At 39.5% G+C, this 14,884-nt stretch overlaps 1 protein-coding gene across 3 annotated transcripts; it reads right to left on the bottom strand.

The window, feature by feature from the left end:
- Positions 1-277: 277 nt before the first annotated feature.
- On the bottom strand, positions 278-14,270 carry RBM17 (RNA binding motif protein 17). 3 transcript variants are annotated; one of them, XM_010294685.1, is made up of 11 exons: positions 14,129-14,270; positions 12,502-12,618; positions 9,729-9,895; positions 7,719-7,816; positions 6,689-6,745; positions 4,672-4,813; positions 2,509-2,660; positions 1,702-1,778; positions 1,235-1,333; positions 848-920; positions 278-701 (listed from the first exon to the last, which is right to left on the bottom strand). In XM_010294685.1, exons 1-11 carry the CDS (start codon positions 14,249-14,251, stop codon positions 598-600), a joined length of 1,209 nt encoding a protein of 402 aa, XP_010292987.1. In that variant the 5' UTR covers positions 14,252-14,270; the 3' UTR covers positions 278-597. The 3 variants fall into 3 exon arrangements, with proteins under 3 accessions (XP_010292987.1, XP_010292989.1, XP_010292988.1); XM_010294687.1 differs by having other exon boundaries at positions 7,719-7,813; XM_010294686.1 differs by having other exon boundaries at positions 598-701; positions 1,702-1,775.
- Between the last annotated feature and the right edge of the window lie 614 nt (positions 14,271-14,884).

Below are 14,884 nucleotides of genomic sequence, written 5' to 3'. Positions count from 1 at the left end.
TTTTCTTTGGATTTGGGAAGAAAGACAGACTCATTCCTTGTTAATTTAGCGCCTGTTCTGGCATAGAAAGTATTGTCCTGGAGTCAGGAGAGAACAAACTAGCTGCCAACTGTCCAATGACCCCAAATCACTCTGGTGTGCAGACGGAGGGCTTACAAGAGAAAGGCTGTAACTCTGAGAGATACCATCAGGGAAGAGAAGCATGATAGCACATAGTCCTTTTCCAAAGCTTCCCACTTATTGTGGATGCAGCACAGGGACTCCATGATGAAGCACCAGAACAAGGAAAGCAGGAATACAGACAAAGCATCTCCCAGCAGTGGGTTTTCAAAAGAACGAAGTCATCTGAAAGCTCAGAAAAACCACGATCCCCAGAGCAATAAGCAGAATTGTGCAATTCAAAAACACACAGACATGAATCTTACTTTCAAAGGGCTTTATATTACAAAAAACGTAAGTCACAACGAATGCGAAAAATCCATTCAATGAGGCTTGTTTCCAGTTTGCTAGGAAAGCTACTTTTCTCTTCTTTATTCCCAGCCTACCGCTGAAAACATGATTGCCAAAACAGTGACACCTCGAGCTAAATTTTTAAAATCAAACTTGCTCTGCCAGATCCAGTACTCTGAACTTGTCCAGGTTGTAGAAACAAGCCTTCACAACTCTGCCTCCAAAGTATCTTCCATTTAGATCCACAACAGCTGAAATTCAAACCAAGAACAGGTCAGCAAGCAGCAATTCAATAAAATAAACATTTCTTTAGCTGAAGAGCCTCATCAGTGAGCCTGTTTAATCTCTCTACAGAAGTTAACTCTTGAGGTTCCCAGGACACAATTTAGTATCCTACCTTTGATGGCAGATTCAACACGTTCAAACTCTAAAAATATTCTTACAGCTTCATCATCAGCGGCACCAGGAATCTGAGGAAAAAAAAACCCAAACAAACCCAAACCCCAGAAGGAATTACAACAGGAGCAAAAATACTGTTTTAAATTGCTGCTCTTCATAAAGGTAGTGAAGACAACACAACAAAGAGGTTCCAAAAATGCCCAGAGATTTTTGCCCAGCTTCTGACATTAAGTTTGTATCTCACAGATAAGGAAAACACAGAATCCCAACACAGAAAAGGACCCTGCGAGATCTAATCTACGCCCCTTCTCTAAGGCAGTATCAACTCGTGAGGGACAAGGGCCCAGCTGACTTTTAGAGCAGCCAAAGAGAGATTATTTCTTACCTCAAAGATGACACACTTCCCAACCTTGCCATATTTTTCGCATTCTTCCTTAGTTTCAACTTCTAGATCTTCATCCACCTCCCCAGCACCTACCATGTTCTGAAAGTTCAAAGAATAACCCTAACTCACTGGATGTCGTCTGTATAGATGATTATGTAGGCAAATCACCGACGCATGCAACTGTGACCGTGAATACTTTAAGCTTCTGTTTACCAGTCAAGAGCCACAGGAGGAGAGCGCTCCATAGCACTAGGACAAGGGAACGGTATAATCCGAAGCAGTATTGATTTACAGTCACAACTTATATCTAGGAAGACACGTATTTTCTCCACAACACAAAGCACACGTAGGAGCAGACCAGAACCACTCAAACTGTACAGTCATTGTAACAGGAACACAGGTTTAAGTATTTCAACCTGTCAGGTATGCTGCAAATACCAAGACACATTCCCTCACTCCCAACTTACCCTTAGTAAAACCACTTTAGTTGGGCATTTCAGTATCTCAGTCAAGGGGTTAGAATCCGCTTTCTTGCCCGTTTCTGCTATGAAGACAGAACAGTGACTCATGGAATAATTTAAGATTAAAGTTCATTTAAACTTTACATGGGGGCTTTTATCAGAATCTTACTGTTACCAAACAACGGAATAAAACCCACAAAATGTTACTACATATACATAACCATATTGGTGAAGAACAGTCACTCAGAACTCTTAGCTATTTGGGAGGACAATAAGAAGAAAAATCACTGCTACAGAATGTGAATTAAGCCAGAACACTGACAACATATTATTTCTTTGAGGGAAATAATTCCAAAGTTCAGAATTGTACCAGATCCCCTAAGAGCTAAAAATCAGATCGCCTGACTTCAAACACTTGTGCTTAGGCAGAGGTGCAGTTCTAGTCTGATCTACAGACAACATCTAGGCTTACAACAGCAGGGAAATGAAGGCAATTTCTAAAGCACGTGATAGGGAGAAAGACAGCAGGAGCAGAGCAGGATCACCCCTTGAAGAAGCATCCAAACACTAAAGGAAGACAACTGATGGGAGAAAGGGAGGATGAGCTAAAATAATTAATAGAGGAACGCTTTAAAAAAAAGATTAAAAAGATACATTTCCACAAGAAAGAACGTGAGACATTCTTCCAACTCTAACTAGTACTTTCTGCAAGGACAGAAGGTAAACAAAAAAATCCAGGAGCTTCCGCTGAGCCTGAAGTATTATTTTTCCCTGACCATTTTTCACAAACTTATTGGTGTAGGACAACATTACCTTTCTCTGCAGATTCGCCAACAATGATCTTGCCGCCCCTCTTGCTTGTTTTCTCTACTGACAGTGCTGTGCTCAGCCCCTGTTCATGCTTTCCCAGCCCCTGGCCCTCTCTGAAACCATACTTCTGCATGATTTTATGAGCTACTGTCCCTCTGCAAAGACAAAAAGCATCACTTAGTAAAGGTTTCTTACACAAAACATTAACATTGCATTTCTGCTGAATGCTTCAATACTCTACCTCTTAAAATCTCATTACACAAAGACTGAAAAGTTAAGAGCTTCTATGCAATTTTACAATCTAGCAACTTCACAGCACTCTGTGAAGATGAAGTGTTACCCCTGAATTACAGGAGGAAAAGCTGTCAGAGAATTTGACTAAATAAAATTGTTCATACTTTTCCAAATACAACTCAACATCTATTAGCAGCACAAGTCAACATCATACACTCTATAGAATGGTTTGGGTTGGAAAAGACCTGTAAAGATCAGCTAGTCCAAGCCCTCTGCCAAGGGCAGGGACATCTTTCACTCAATCAGGTTGCTGATAGTAAATCACAAAACAGATTAGACCAAGGTCTATTTAGTCTAGTTTCTTATCTTTGCCAGTGGCTGGTATCAAAAGCTTGAGAGAAAAGGCAAATGTGGAACAATCTACTTCCCACATTAGATGACATTCTACTACCTACTAGTTCAAAGCTAGCGTAAGTTCCCGAGTACATGGCTTTGCTATCCCTTCCTACAACATATCTGGATATCCTCAGTATTAATTTAAACATGTCTCAACTTTCTGAATTTTTAAGGACTTACTGAGGCAATAGTCCCAAGCTATTTAAAGGTACCTTTTTTTTTTTTATAAGTACCTTACAAAAGGTACCTCCAGTGACAGATTTTGAAACTCCCACTGAATGAATATTTAGAATCAAAATATACCTACACATGTTGACATTTCTTTGGAGACCATAGCTAGATAGGCCAGGCACAAAAGACATGCCATGGTACAGTACTTTACACCACAGTAAACAGTCTACGCTTAGTCACCCCCATTTTACCAACAGGCATATAAGATTACACAGAAAATGCAGAATCAGTGACTACGTGACTATTTTCTAAGCATACTATATGAAACATACAAAGACGTATTAAAAAAGGCCAAAAAGTCTGGCTATGTACGCTGAAAGGTTAAGACACTAAGTCACAGGATAAACAGTAGCCAGTTGTGTGGTCAAAGTAAGGGACGTTAGGTTGTATTTTTAGCACTTCCTTCAGTGAAGTGAAGGTCCCAGGGTATTGCTAACTAGAGGTGGTAACAAAGCACAAACTGGCCCAAAAGTACTGACTTTGGTTATACTTTTTCTGGACAATGTGGAGGGGGAAAATAAAAAAGTGTTTCTATCAAAAAGTTGCATGAAAAATTGTCTCCAAAATGGAAATGCAGTGTAATAATGGAATAAACTACACTTTTATGTCTGTGTTCCTCCTGGATACAGTTTTGACTACACTGAAACTGCATTTCTGCAACTGATAAGAAGACTAGAGCTAACCACTACACCTTTCAAATAAGGTCTCCAATCTGTTTTGAATTATAAATTCAACTTGACTTTGTTGCCAGAGCAGTAACACGTTAGTGTTACACACAATGCTAATCCAAGGCAGAAAAGTAAATGGACAGATTTGCAGCCGCAGCTGCCACATTCATGCAAATATGCTTTGAATTTTTTAACAAACAAACAAAGCAGAGCTGAAATGATTTGCCCACCGGTACACAGCAAATTTAAGACAAAGCTTGAACTAACATGCCATCTGTGTTTTGCTGTATACTACATTAGCTTGGCTTGTACAAGCCATAAACACTTTATACTGGAACGTGGCTTCAGAACTCGCTTATAAAAGAGTTATGTTATGTTATAACAGAACATAAAAGAACTTCGACAGCCTTGAATGCAACCACCTCAGATGCATTTCTCCCCATAGAGTAAATCCACTGATTTTTCTGTACCCTGCCAGTTAGGACTATATGCACTCAGACTGGCAGGACTATATGCACTCAGACTAACCACATACATGCAAAGGGTTGTGTTCTCTACTGACAAACTATTTTAACTTTTGATTTCCACCACCTTCTAATGCCTTTTTCCACAAAATGTGCGTAAGTCAATCATTTACCCCATGTTAGCAAGGAAAGAGTTGCTTGGTCCCGTGGGGGAACGAGGTCTTTCTGGCTCATCATACACTGGAGGAGGAATAGCTGCTTTGGAAGATGGTGCCCGAGGTCTTGACTCCTCTTCAAATGGAAATGATGCTACAGCTAAATAAAAGGGAGATGTTTGCTTTTTCAGTAAAATACTTTGCATGAACTACCTACTTGTTATGAACACTAGAGTACTATGCCTTGTATCTAACTCATTTACAGACAGCTCTTCATCTGCAAGTTGGGTACTTCTTTCTGCTTTAATACTAACAAACTACAAAAAAAAAGGCTTCCACACACATCCAAATCAAAAGAATGTTTCCTCTGCACATGCTGCTCTAATATCCCCTCATCTCTCTCAAAAACAAGATTTGAGTTGCGTTACTCTGGATTTTCCTCATAGGATATACAATGAGTTTGCATTCGTAGGTCTACAATGCAATTAACCTCTTACCAGATGGAGAAAAGAAACATTAAGATGCCACCTGCGCAACAATGAGTTTATCCAGACAGAGGACAAGCAAACTTAAAAGCCCCATTCATCAGGAACAGAATTATGACAAAAGTGGATCAATGCAGACAGCTTGGGGCCTGAGGACTGTAAAGAAAAGTACACTGTATGTTTACACAAAAGAGAAATCAGTCCATTAAAAAGAATGAATACAACTTGAAGCAAAATGTTTATACAGTCTTAAGAGACCTCACTGACAAACTCTGAATGGAAACCTTCCTGGAAGATGAATATATATTAAAAACGCAGATTAGATTGTTAAACTATCTTCCACTGACAAATCAAATGGCAAAATATAAAAAAACTCCTACAGAACACTAAAGAAAATATGCAGAACATACTTTAGAATGTACTTATGGACTTTTAGACTGACTTAATTTTAGATTATTTTCTTGTGAACCAGTGCTTGTATCTTACCACGTAAGATGTCAGACACGAAGTTTGGGGATGTTGTGTGAGGAAAAAAAATCCCTATTTAAGCAGCAAAGGGACTGGACTATGGGCCTTCTGCTACAGCAGTATTTTCTCAGGTTTTTCCAGCCTAGCTTTGAGCATCAAGTAACAAGCTGTACAAAGGTTTCCTTGTGAGATCATGTCACATTTTGAAAGCTCTCCCCCTCAGGATATTTCTACCATTTCCAGTCTATATTTACTTTTCCTTGACACCGCTCAATTGCTCTTAATTATTTACTGAAAACAATCTCTTTCTGTTTTTCATGTTTACACACTTCAAATACTTTCACTATTATATCATTCACTCACTCTGCCAAGCTTCATTTTTTTAACTTGAATCTTCTCATAGATAAAATCAGGATTCCCAAAGGAAAGTTCGTGTGTTTAAGATTCTTTTTTCTTATTATTTTTTAACAGCACGCACAACATGCTGTTCATTATTTTAATGTTAAGATGCAAGACAATTAGACATGAAAAAAAATCCTAACAGTTTTGTTCTTATAGCAAGATTATGCCATCTAGTGGACAACTACAATCTTCAAGCTATCTTCATGGAAGGAAACCCTAGCAGGCACACATCTCTAATAGATACCACATCCCTCAAAAAACTACAAAATTCTGCCTGTAGTGCATAACCCCTTCCGAAAAGATATTCATAAAGTACCTCCTAAAGCAAAGGGTGATGAAAAACTTCCCTCCCCATGCTGTGGACGTTTCTAGTCTACCCAGCGAAACCTGTCTGCAACATTTCTTCTTTCATATCAGAAATGAGTAACTGAACGTGGTTATAACAGAACAGCTTGCCAAACCCCTTTTCCAGCAATACAGAAAGAATCCTTTAGAACTGAGACGTGAAGCACAGTACTATCACAGGTTCTCCACAGCATCACCCGTCAACAAAGTACTAGTATAAGTTCTCCTGCTACAAAGAATCATATGGGAAGAGTGACAGGACAATTTAACTGCATAGAAGGTTGAGTGAGAAATAAACACTGGGTTTTAGAGAACAGGATTTTGGTGTTACTTACGTTCTTTGTCCTTCTCAACAAGAGAAGTGGGTGGTGCAATGGCAGCTCCTCCCATACCTATGAGCAAAATGGAAGACAACACATTCCTACGATTAGGTTTTGCTGCTTGGAATAGTTTCACTGAATCTTAACACAGCTGCTGGCTCCTTACCAGACAATTCTTAACATACATCTCTTATCAACAAAAAATTAGCAAGAGAGCAGTCTGAGAAGTTTCAACAGTGGTGAACTAGAAATGAATGAAAAGTACATCAAGGGAGACAACATCAAAATGCAATGACGTACTACATATACATATTCCACAGGATTTCAAAATGAAAGACTACAGTGAAACAAACCTTCAGTCCTAAAACTGCTCAATCAAACCAAATGAAAAAGATACTCTGTTCAAGATTAACTACACTTTCAAAGCAGTAAAGTACAAAGCCCCTTCCATATTTCAATGAGCAATATTCTAATGTAGTCCCAAACTTCCAAGGCAAAGCAAATATTTTAAATGTCCCATGTCAGAAATTTTCTTTTTTAAAATAACAGACCTGAATTATTTACTGTAACTTTATTGCTGAAAGAGAATAAAGTTCAATTTTGTTTATTCAAAGATGTATCTCATCACACAGATCTACATCTTCTAACCAGTTCTAAGGGCATTCAAATAACAATTCAGGAATGGTAAACTTTAACAGCGAAAACTCAGTGATTCCCATAGCCTGATTGTATCTCATGCCTCACCCCTTTCCTGGAACCTACACCATGCAGAAACTTAAAACAGGTATCTATAAACTAATGTAAAAAGGTCTTTCCACAAATTATGTAGCTGCCATCTCCTTCCACAGAAAGAACAGTTTTCTGCATTATGACAGTTATGTTGTAATAAAATGCTAGGTTTATTCTAAAGGCTCAGAAATAACAGCATACTTTCTCAGCTGAGAACAGAGAAATACAGAATCCATGAAACAGGAACAGGATTGTGAATTCCACTCCCCCCCCATTCCTCCTCCTTCCCCATCAAAAACGTAAACAGCTCCCTTACTTCTTTTTCGTCTTTCCCTTTCATAATCTTCATCTTCATCAGAATCTGGATCTGGTCTTCTTGAAAATCCACTGGCTTCATGTCTGTCTTTACGTCTTCTAGGAGACACAGTAAGTTAGGATAAGAAACCATTAAACCAATTCTTTGCTTTAACTCGTGATTCACACATTTGCAGTGTGAACTATACTGCTACACTCTAATAGGCATTTTATAATGTTTTCCATGAAGGTGTAAGTAAACACCTCTACTTTTTGCTTCTTTGCTTTTATTCTCATGGAGTACTTTTTGTAAAATATAAGATGGATCCAAAGCAAGAACATTGTCCACTTCCAAGCCAGCCAAGGAATGTATGGAAATGAGCAAGCATCTGAATAAATCTGGTCCAAACTGACTACAGTGATTGAATGACTGTAATGGAAGAGGTGTTGGATGGAACCTATAGGAAGGTAACAAGAGTTGTAAGTTAGTCACCCTGCTTTGAACAGAATCCTTTTTAAATTCCCCATCACAGACTATACAGTGTAATGTCATTTACTCAGTCAATTAAAAAGCAGATTCTTGAGAAGCTAGCTTGGCAATTAAAATAAGATTCAAGCAAATCTATTAACACTTCTAACATTTAGGTGAGAAATGCTTCAAGAATTGTTTGGACTTCAACTGTTATTTATTGTGATCATGAAATTACTCGTTTTAACACTTTAGAAAAAGGAAAAGTATTTTCCCCAAAAAGTTAAGAGCACAGCTTGGGGCATAAATCAGATCTCACTCCCAGCACAGCCATCAAAACTGTGCTACCAGATGCTAAAAACGCACTCCTAAGGAACCAGACAAAACTTCTGAACCTCTACACTCTGAATTTAAAACAAATGTACACTCTGTTCAAATACCCGGGTTATCACAAAGAATACATCTGATGCAGGTTGGCTGAGATTGTTTCCCCAGTTTTAAATCAGAATGTATTATGCATTTTTCACTTCCTCTCTCTAATGTTTATATACAAAGACTACCCTCTTGGCCCACATACAGCAAGTACAAGCATGACTAAATAGCAATCAATGCTGAAGCTGTGGAAATGACAGCCCAGATTTCTGAGATCTTGCATGCTAGTATGACAGAGCCTCAGGCTTTCCTCCACCAGAACAATGAAGATACAACTGAGAGAAGAGAGAGAAGTCCAAAGGACTAGAAATATTAATTTCCACAATTTAAACAGGGCAACAGAACATCCATCTTGTAATTCCATAGACTTTAGATAATTCATAGCATGATGAAGCTAGCTTATTAATTTCACTTTAAAACATAATTGTTACTGCCTGGCTGGCAGATGTTTTACCACCTATTTCAATAGGACATGGAATCTGCATTCAATTTCTTTAATATGATTAGAGAGATTTCTTATTCCAGGGAAAGGGTATTAAAGTCATTAAAAATAAGTAGTATTTTCTTTTGTTCAGAGACAAAAAGAGTAATAAATACACAATTAACTTACTTAAATTGAATAGAGAACACTAAAAAAAAAAAAAGCAACTATCCCTCTCAAAGGCTGTGCTAGCTACATCTTTAAAACTGAATGCATTCATGTATCAGTTCAGAGTATTTAAAAGCAGAAAGGAAGGTTTATCACTGAGTGTTAAAAGGTATTTCTATAGTCAGGTTATACTGACAACAAATACTCCAAAATACCTGCAACGTCAAAGCCTGATAATGATGCATGAAGCACCCAAATACTGCTGCTACTATCAAAATAAAGTAAATGTAGAAAAACTTTCTTTCAGCCAAAGAGGCTGCAAACATGATAAATCCTATCTTTTTTGCACTGTTAGGCAATTTTAGTGAGAGCATTAAAACATATTAATTAAAACATTGCGCTTGTTTCTACAAACGTAGGCTATTCTTCACAAAACCTTTAAGAATCTTCCTGAAACTGTTTAGAGGGATAAAACTAAACAAATCCATGTTTCTATTCTTATCTAATTGTCAATATGTCATGAGTTTAAACAAAAGCCTTACTTTTCTCTTTCTTCAATCTCCTTTTGCCTCTCCAGCTCACGCTGCCTCTGTCGTTCCTCTCTTTGACGTTTTACCACTTTTTCATAATCATTTGGGAACATGGGGTCATACTCATCTGCCAAAGGAATCAACACATCTCCCGCAGAAAAACCACTAGGTACAGGATCCTTACAAAAGAAAAAGGGTTTTTTTCAGCTGAGATCTGAACACAACATCCAGTTGTAAACCAAGCATTTAACACTTCCTTCTCTCGCTCAACACCACAAAATTCAATTCCTGACTTCTGTAATGGCAGGTAATACCGTAAGCACAGTGGTACTAGAAGAAATCTTAGCTTTACTTAAAACTGACATTTCACTCAGTCTCTCACTAATTTTTCCATGAAGAATCACTCCCATCCACTGCCCCTGCCAAATACAAAGCAGCAGCAAATCAGTGTGAACAAGACTTTTTCAAAACCCATTAATTCATTATTAGAAGTGTCATGGTATCTGGCTGTTGCAACCATCTGCAAGGGGCCCTCCCACACAAACTCATCAGCCTTTTTCATCATCTGCTATTAATATAACACTGATAGAGGTGCACATACTGTTCTTCCTCCATCTGAAAGAACTACTTCAGAACCCTCACCTTTGAAAAAGTTTCAAGGAGAAAGTTTCTTTTGATACCTTACCACAAGAAATCAATTTTAAAAGGTTATCATAGAATCTTTGTGTTGGAAGGGACCTTTAAAGATCATCTAGTCCAACCCCCCTGCAACGAGAAGGGACATCTCCAACTAGATCAGGTTGCTCAGAGACCCATCCAACCTGACCTTGAACATTTCCAGGGATGGGGCATCTACCACCTCTCTGGGCAACCTGGGCCAGGGTTTCACCACCCTCATTGTCAAAAATTTCTTTGAAGGCAGAATAGAAGTATAGAGACAGAAGTATCCAGTCTAAATCTGCCCTCTTTCAGCTTAAGCCCTTGTCCTGTCACAACAGGCCCTGCTAAAAAGTCTGTCCCCATCTTTCTTATAAGCCTCCTTTAAACTCTGGCCGGATGCAATGAGGTCTCCCCGGAGCCTTCTCTGCTCCAGGCTGAACGCCCCCAGCTCTCCCAGCCTGTCCTCCCAGCAGAGCTGTTCCAGCCCTCGGAGCGTTGCTGGGGCCTCCTCTGGCCCCGCTCCAGCAAGTCCATGTCTCTCCTGTGCCGAGGGCTCCAGAGCTGGATGCAGCACTGCAGGGGGGTCTCCCCAGAGTGGGGCAGAGGGGCAGAATCCCCTCCCTCGCCCTGCTGGCCACACGGCTTTGGATGCAGCCCAGGACACGGCTGGTCTTCTGGGCTGTGAGCACACATTGCCAGCTCATGTCCAGCTTTTCACCCCCAGTACCCCCAAGTCCTTCTCCATGGAGCTGCTCTCCATCCCTCCATCCCCCAGCCTGTGCTGATATCGGGGGCTGCCCCAACCCAGGTGCAGGATTCCATCTACCAGTACCCACAAGTCCTTCTTGGCAGGGCTGCTCTCAATCCCTTCATCTCCCAACCTGTACTGATAGCAGGGGTTGCCCCGACCCAGGTGCAGGACCCTGCACTTGGCCTTGTGGAACCTCAGGAGGCTCACATGGGCCCATTCCTTGAGCTTGTCCAGGTCCCTTTGGCTGGCATTCCGTCCCTCAGGCATGTCAACAGCTCCACTCAGCTTGGTGTCATCTGCAAACTTGCTGAGGGTGCGCTCAATCCGACTGTGTAGGTCACTGATGAAGACATCAAACAGTACTGGTCCCAGTATGGACCCCCGAGGCACACCACTCATCACCCATCTCCACCTGGACATTGAGCCACTGACCACTACCCTCTGGGTGTGACCACCCAATCAGTTCCTCACTCACCCAACAGTCCACCCTTCACATCCACACCCCTCCAATTTAGAGAGAAGGATCTTGTGGGGGACCATGTCAAAGGCCTTACATAAGTCCAGACAGATAACATGCACAGCTCTTCCCTTGTCCACTGATGTGGCCAGTCTCAGTAGTTGGTCAGGCAGGGCTTGCCCTTGGTGAAGCCATGCTGGCTGTCTTGAACCACCTCCCTGTCCTCCATGTGCCTTGGCATAGCTTCTAGGAGGATCTGTTCCATGATCTTCCCAGGCACAAGGGTGAGGCTGATGCGTTCCCTAGTTCCCAGGGTCCTCCTTGTTACCCTTTTTAAGAATGGGTGCAATGTTTCCCTTTTACCAGTCTCCAGGGACTTCACTTGACTGCCAGGACTTTTCAAATATCATGGAGAGTGGTTTGGCAACTGCATCAGCCAGTTCCCTCAGGACTCTGGGATGCATCTTGTCAGGTCCCACAGACTTGTGTATGTTCAGGTTCCTCAGGTGGTCTCGAACCTGATCTGGGTTAGGTGGCTTTTATTTTTAAGTCAATTGTTATACAGGTCCAATTCCAACACTGGTGCAATTACAATTACTTTCCTTATTTACCTCACCAAATTGCTGTCTTGCGAAGTACTTTGAAGCTGTTCAGCAGAAATAAGCTAGGAACATTTTTTTATTTTAATTGCACATTAATCTTGGTAATTCTGTATTATATCACATGGAAGTCTCTATAAAGTTGAAACATTCATTAATTAAAGAAACTCTGAGCAGAGGAAGTAAATTTCAGAAAATGATCACTTCTTTGACTACTAGGAAAAACAATGAAAACATAAAAATACAGAGTGCAGTCAAAGATTTCCAATTCCAAACAATTCGTTAACAGCCGGACTTCTTTAGCTGTCTTCGTCTTACCTTTAACCCAGCTGCTACATGAGGTGGTGTGTCCACAATCTGTCTCTCATCAGAAGAGCTACCACGTTTCAGGTCAATCACTGGAGCAAGAACTGTTGTTTGTTTTGTTCTCTGGCTCTGAAAAATCACCAAAACACAAAATGTCTAAAAAAGATAACACAACACTTTTCTAAAAAGCAGCTTCTGCTGTATACTTGCAGCCGGTATCTCCAATTTTTTTTAACAAAGGATGAAAACACCATCTCAAATTCTTCACTGAACAAAGCTCAATAGATAATTTCTCTTCAGTTCATCAAAATACAGTAATTCTCAACATTTCTAATGACCTTGATGTGAATAACTAAGTTTATGTCATGTTTTAGTGGTGGCAGAGGCTGCTCAGTTCTGAGAAAGATGCTTGCCAGCTATGGTTAGAGCTGCTACACAAATACAGATCTGATGCAGTATTTCAAAGAACACTTCAGTGAAATCAGCACATATCTTCATCTTTTTAAGCAAGTGAGATCAGACTTTGCTGTGCGTGCACTAGAACATACAGCAGTAGGTGAACGGTCTTTTGTTTTAACTAGGACCAGAAACACACATTAAAAATTCAAATGGTCTCTTCAGATGAGTTTGAACCGAGTGGGTGTTTTTAAGAAGGGGCTCAGACTTATTTGGAATATCTACTGTTCTTCATATTTTACCATCTGATAAAATGTATTAATCTATTCTTAACTCTGAATTTTCTAAGCCTATTCTATTCTTCTATTAGTCTATACATATACTGCATATCAATTACATAGACAAAGAATATATCGAGTACAGTAGCCATTTAGATTTCATTCATGCAGGTTATTCCGATTATCAACTAAATCCTGCCCGCAATTTTAGCAGCATAAATGAGGAGTAATCCCAGTGAAAAAATACTGTGCATACTTAAGTATTTGGTATCTATAGTACTACTATTTTTTTCTTTAAGTAATCTCACTTTTGAACTGACACACCACAAAGAACACGCATGTGTTCTGCCTCAACCAAAATATCAACACTGCTTAAAGAAAAAGGGTGAAATACTGCAGCAATAGAAAGAAAAAATGGCTCTATCAATTTAAGCTCAAGGAATTAGCCTGCACTGCTTCTCCCTTTCATGTACACTAGTAACACTTTCTGCAAAAATTTCTAATGCACAACAATTTGCACTTCAGCACCGAAAGCCTTTTAAATAGCAAGCATAAAATGATGCAAATACGTAAATAACAACTGATGCAAAATGCCAAGAATGATCAACAGCAAGTACTGCAAACTATCAATTACAGTATGACCCTTATTTAAAAAATAAAAAAGCTTAATCTCATTCTCTTTAGTCAGATCTGAACATCAGCTTTTGGCTCTGCCAGTTAGAAGATCTGAGGCTTGCAGCACACACATCAGTTCTTCATTCGATTTTAGTTTTGCAAGACTCCCTCTAGCAGACCTCAAGAAACACGCATCTTGCCTTTTCCCCCTCAGCTTTGCTAGGCTCCTCGCTACAAACTCACAGTCAAATCCTAGCAAAATTACCCCAATTTGGTATTCTAAGGTCGCAAACTTTCCTCAGTGCTCCTTTGCCTGAATAACAGAAAGCAAAAATACAAAGGGACTCTACCTTTGCTTGTGTGAGGGCTGCTTTCTTCACCTGCAATTGAGACTGTAGTAGTTTGAAATTTTTGGACCAGCCTTCTGTTTTAGAATCGCTGGTCTCAACTCCCAAATCATCGTAAAGTGACATTTTCTCTTCAATTTAAAACTAAAAGACAAAAGAAAAAATCCAGATGACATAAAGCTATGTCCAAGGCTTATTCACTACTAGTTTGCATATGTTTGTATACCATATTGTTATATAATTTTTTACCAAAGACAGAGAGAATTCAAAATAATAACAACATCTTTCTCATTAGTAGCAGATACACATGACTACAGTAAGGCTGTATAAAAGTAACTGTTTGAAAGGTAATGAATGCTGTTCAAACATTAACAGATGTTGCAAACTTCCTAGAAGTACGTTTGTAGCATTAGATATCAACCATTTCAGGCTTTGAAGAAGTTATCCTGTAGTTCACACTGGTATTTCAAGGTTCACGAAGAAATTCAACATTAAGTATCACACAATCAAACACAAAGGAATTATTGTCTCTGCTAACCTTAAAAACTCTCCACACAAACATATCAACATTCCAATCACCTTAAATTTCACTATTTTTTGCATCACTGTAAAGAAATGATCTTTCTTATACTAAATGTACTTGTCAGAGTATTATTAAGTAACTATTTCCACAATATTTAAAGGCCTCTCAAATACACAGAGCTTATATATGTATACACACCCACAACACACACATATATATGTAACATTAACATTAAC

This window comes from Phaethon lepturus, unplaced genomic scaffold (genome assembly GCF_000687285.1).
Source record: "Phaethon lepturus isolate BGI_N335 unplaced genomic scaffold, ASM68728v1 scaffold1229, whole genome shotgun sequence".
Taxonomy (NCBI): Eukaryota; Metazoa; Chordata; class Aves; order Phaethontiformes; family Phaethontidae; genus Phaethon; species Phaethon lepturus.
The sequence above is the reverse complement of the archived record's forward strand: the minus strand, read 5'-3'. Positions and strand labels throughout refer to the sequence as shown.

Bases quoted from the DNA above. Each gene is read 5' to 3' on its own strand.
- RBM17 (XM_010294685.1), bottom strand. From the start codon at position 14,251: ATGTCACTTTACGATGATTTGGGAGTTGAGACCAGCGATTCTAAAACA. The intron at 12,619-14,128 runs GTAGAGTCCCTT...GTGATTTTTCAG, and splicing joins CAGCCCTCACACAAGCAAAG to AGCCAGAGAACAAAACAAAC. The intron at 4,814-6,688 runs GTAAGTAACACC...CCTTTTATTTAG, and splicing joins TGTTGAGAAGGACAAAGAAC to CTGTAGCATCATTTCCATTT.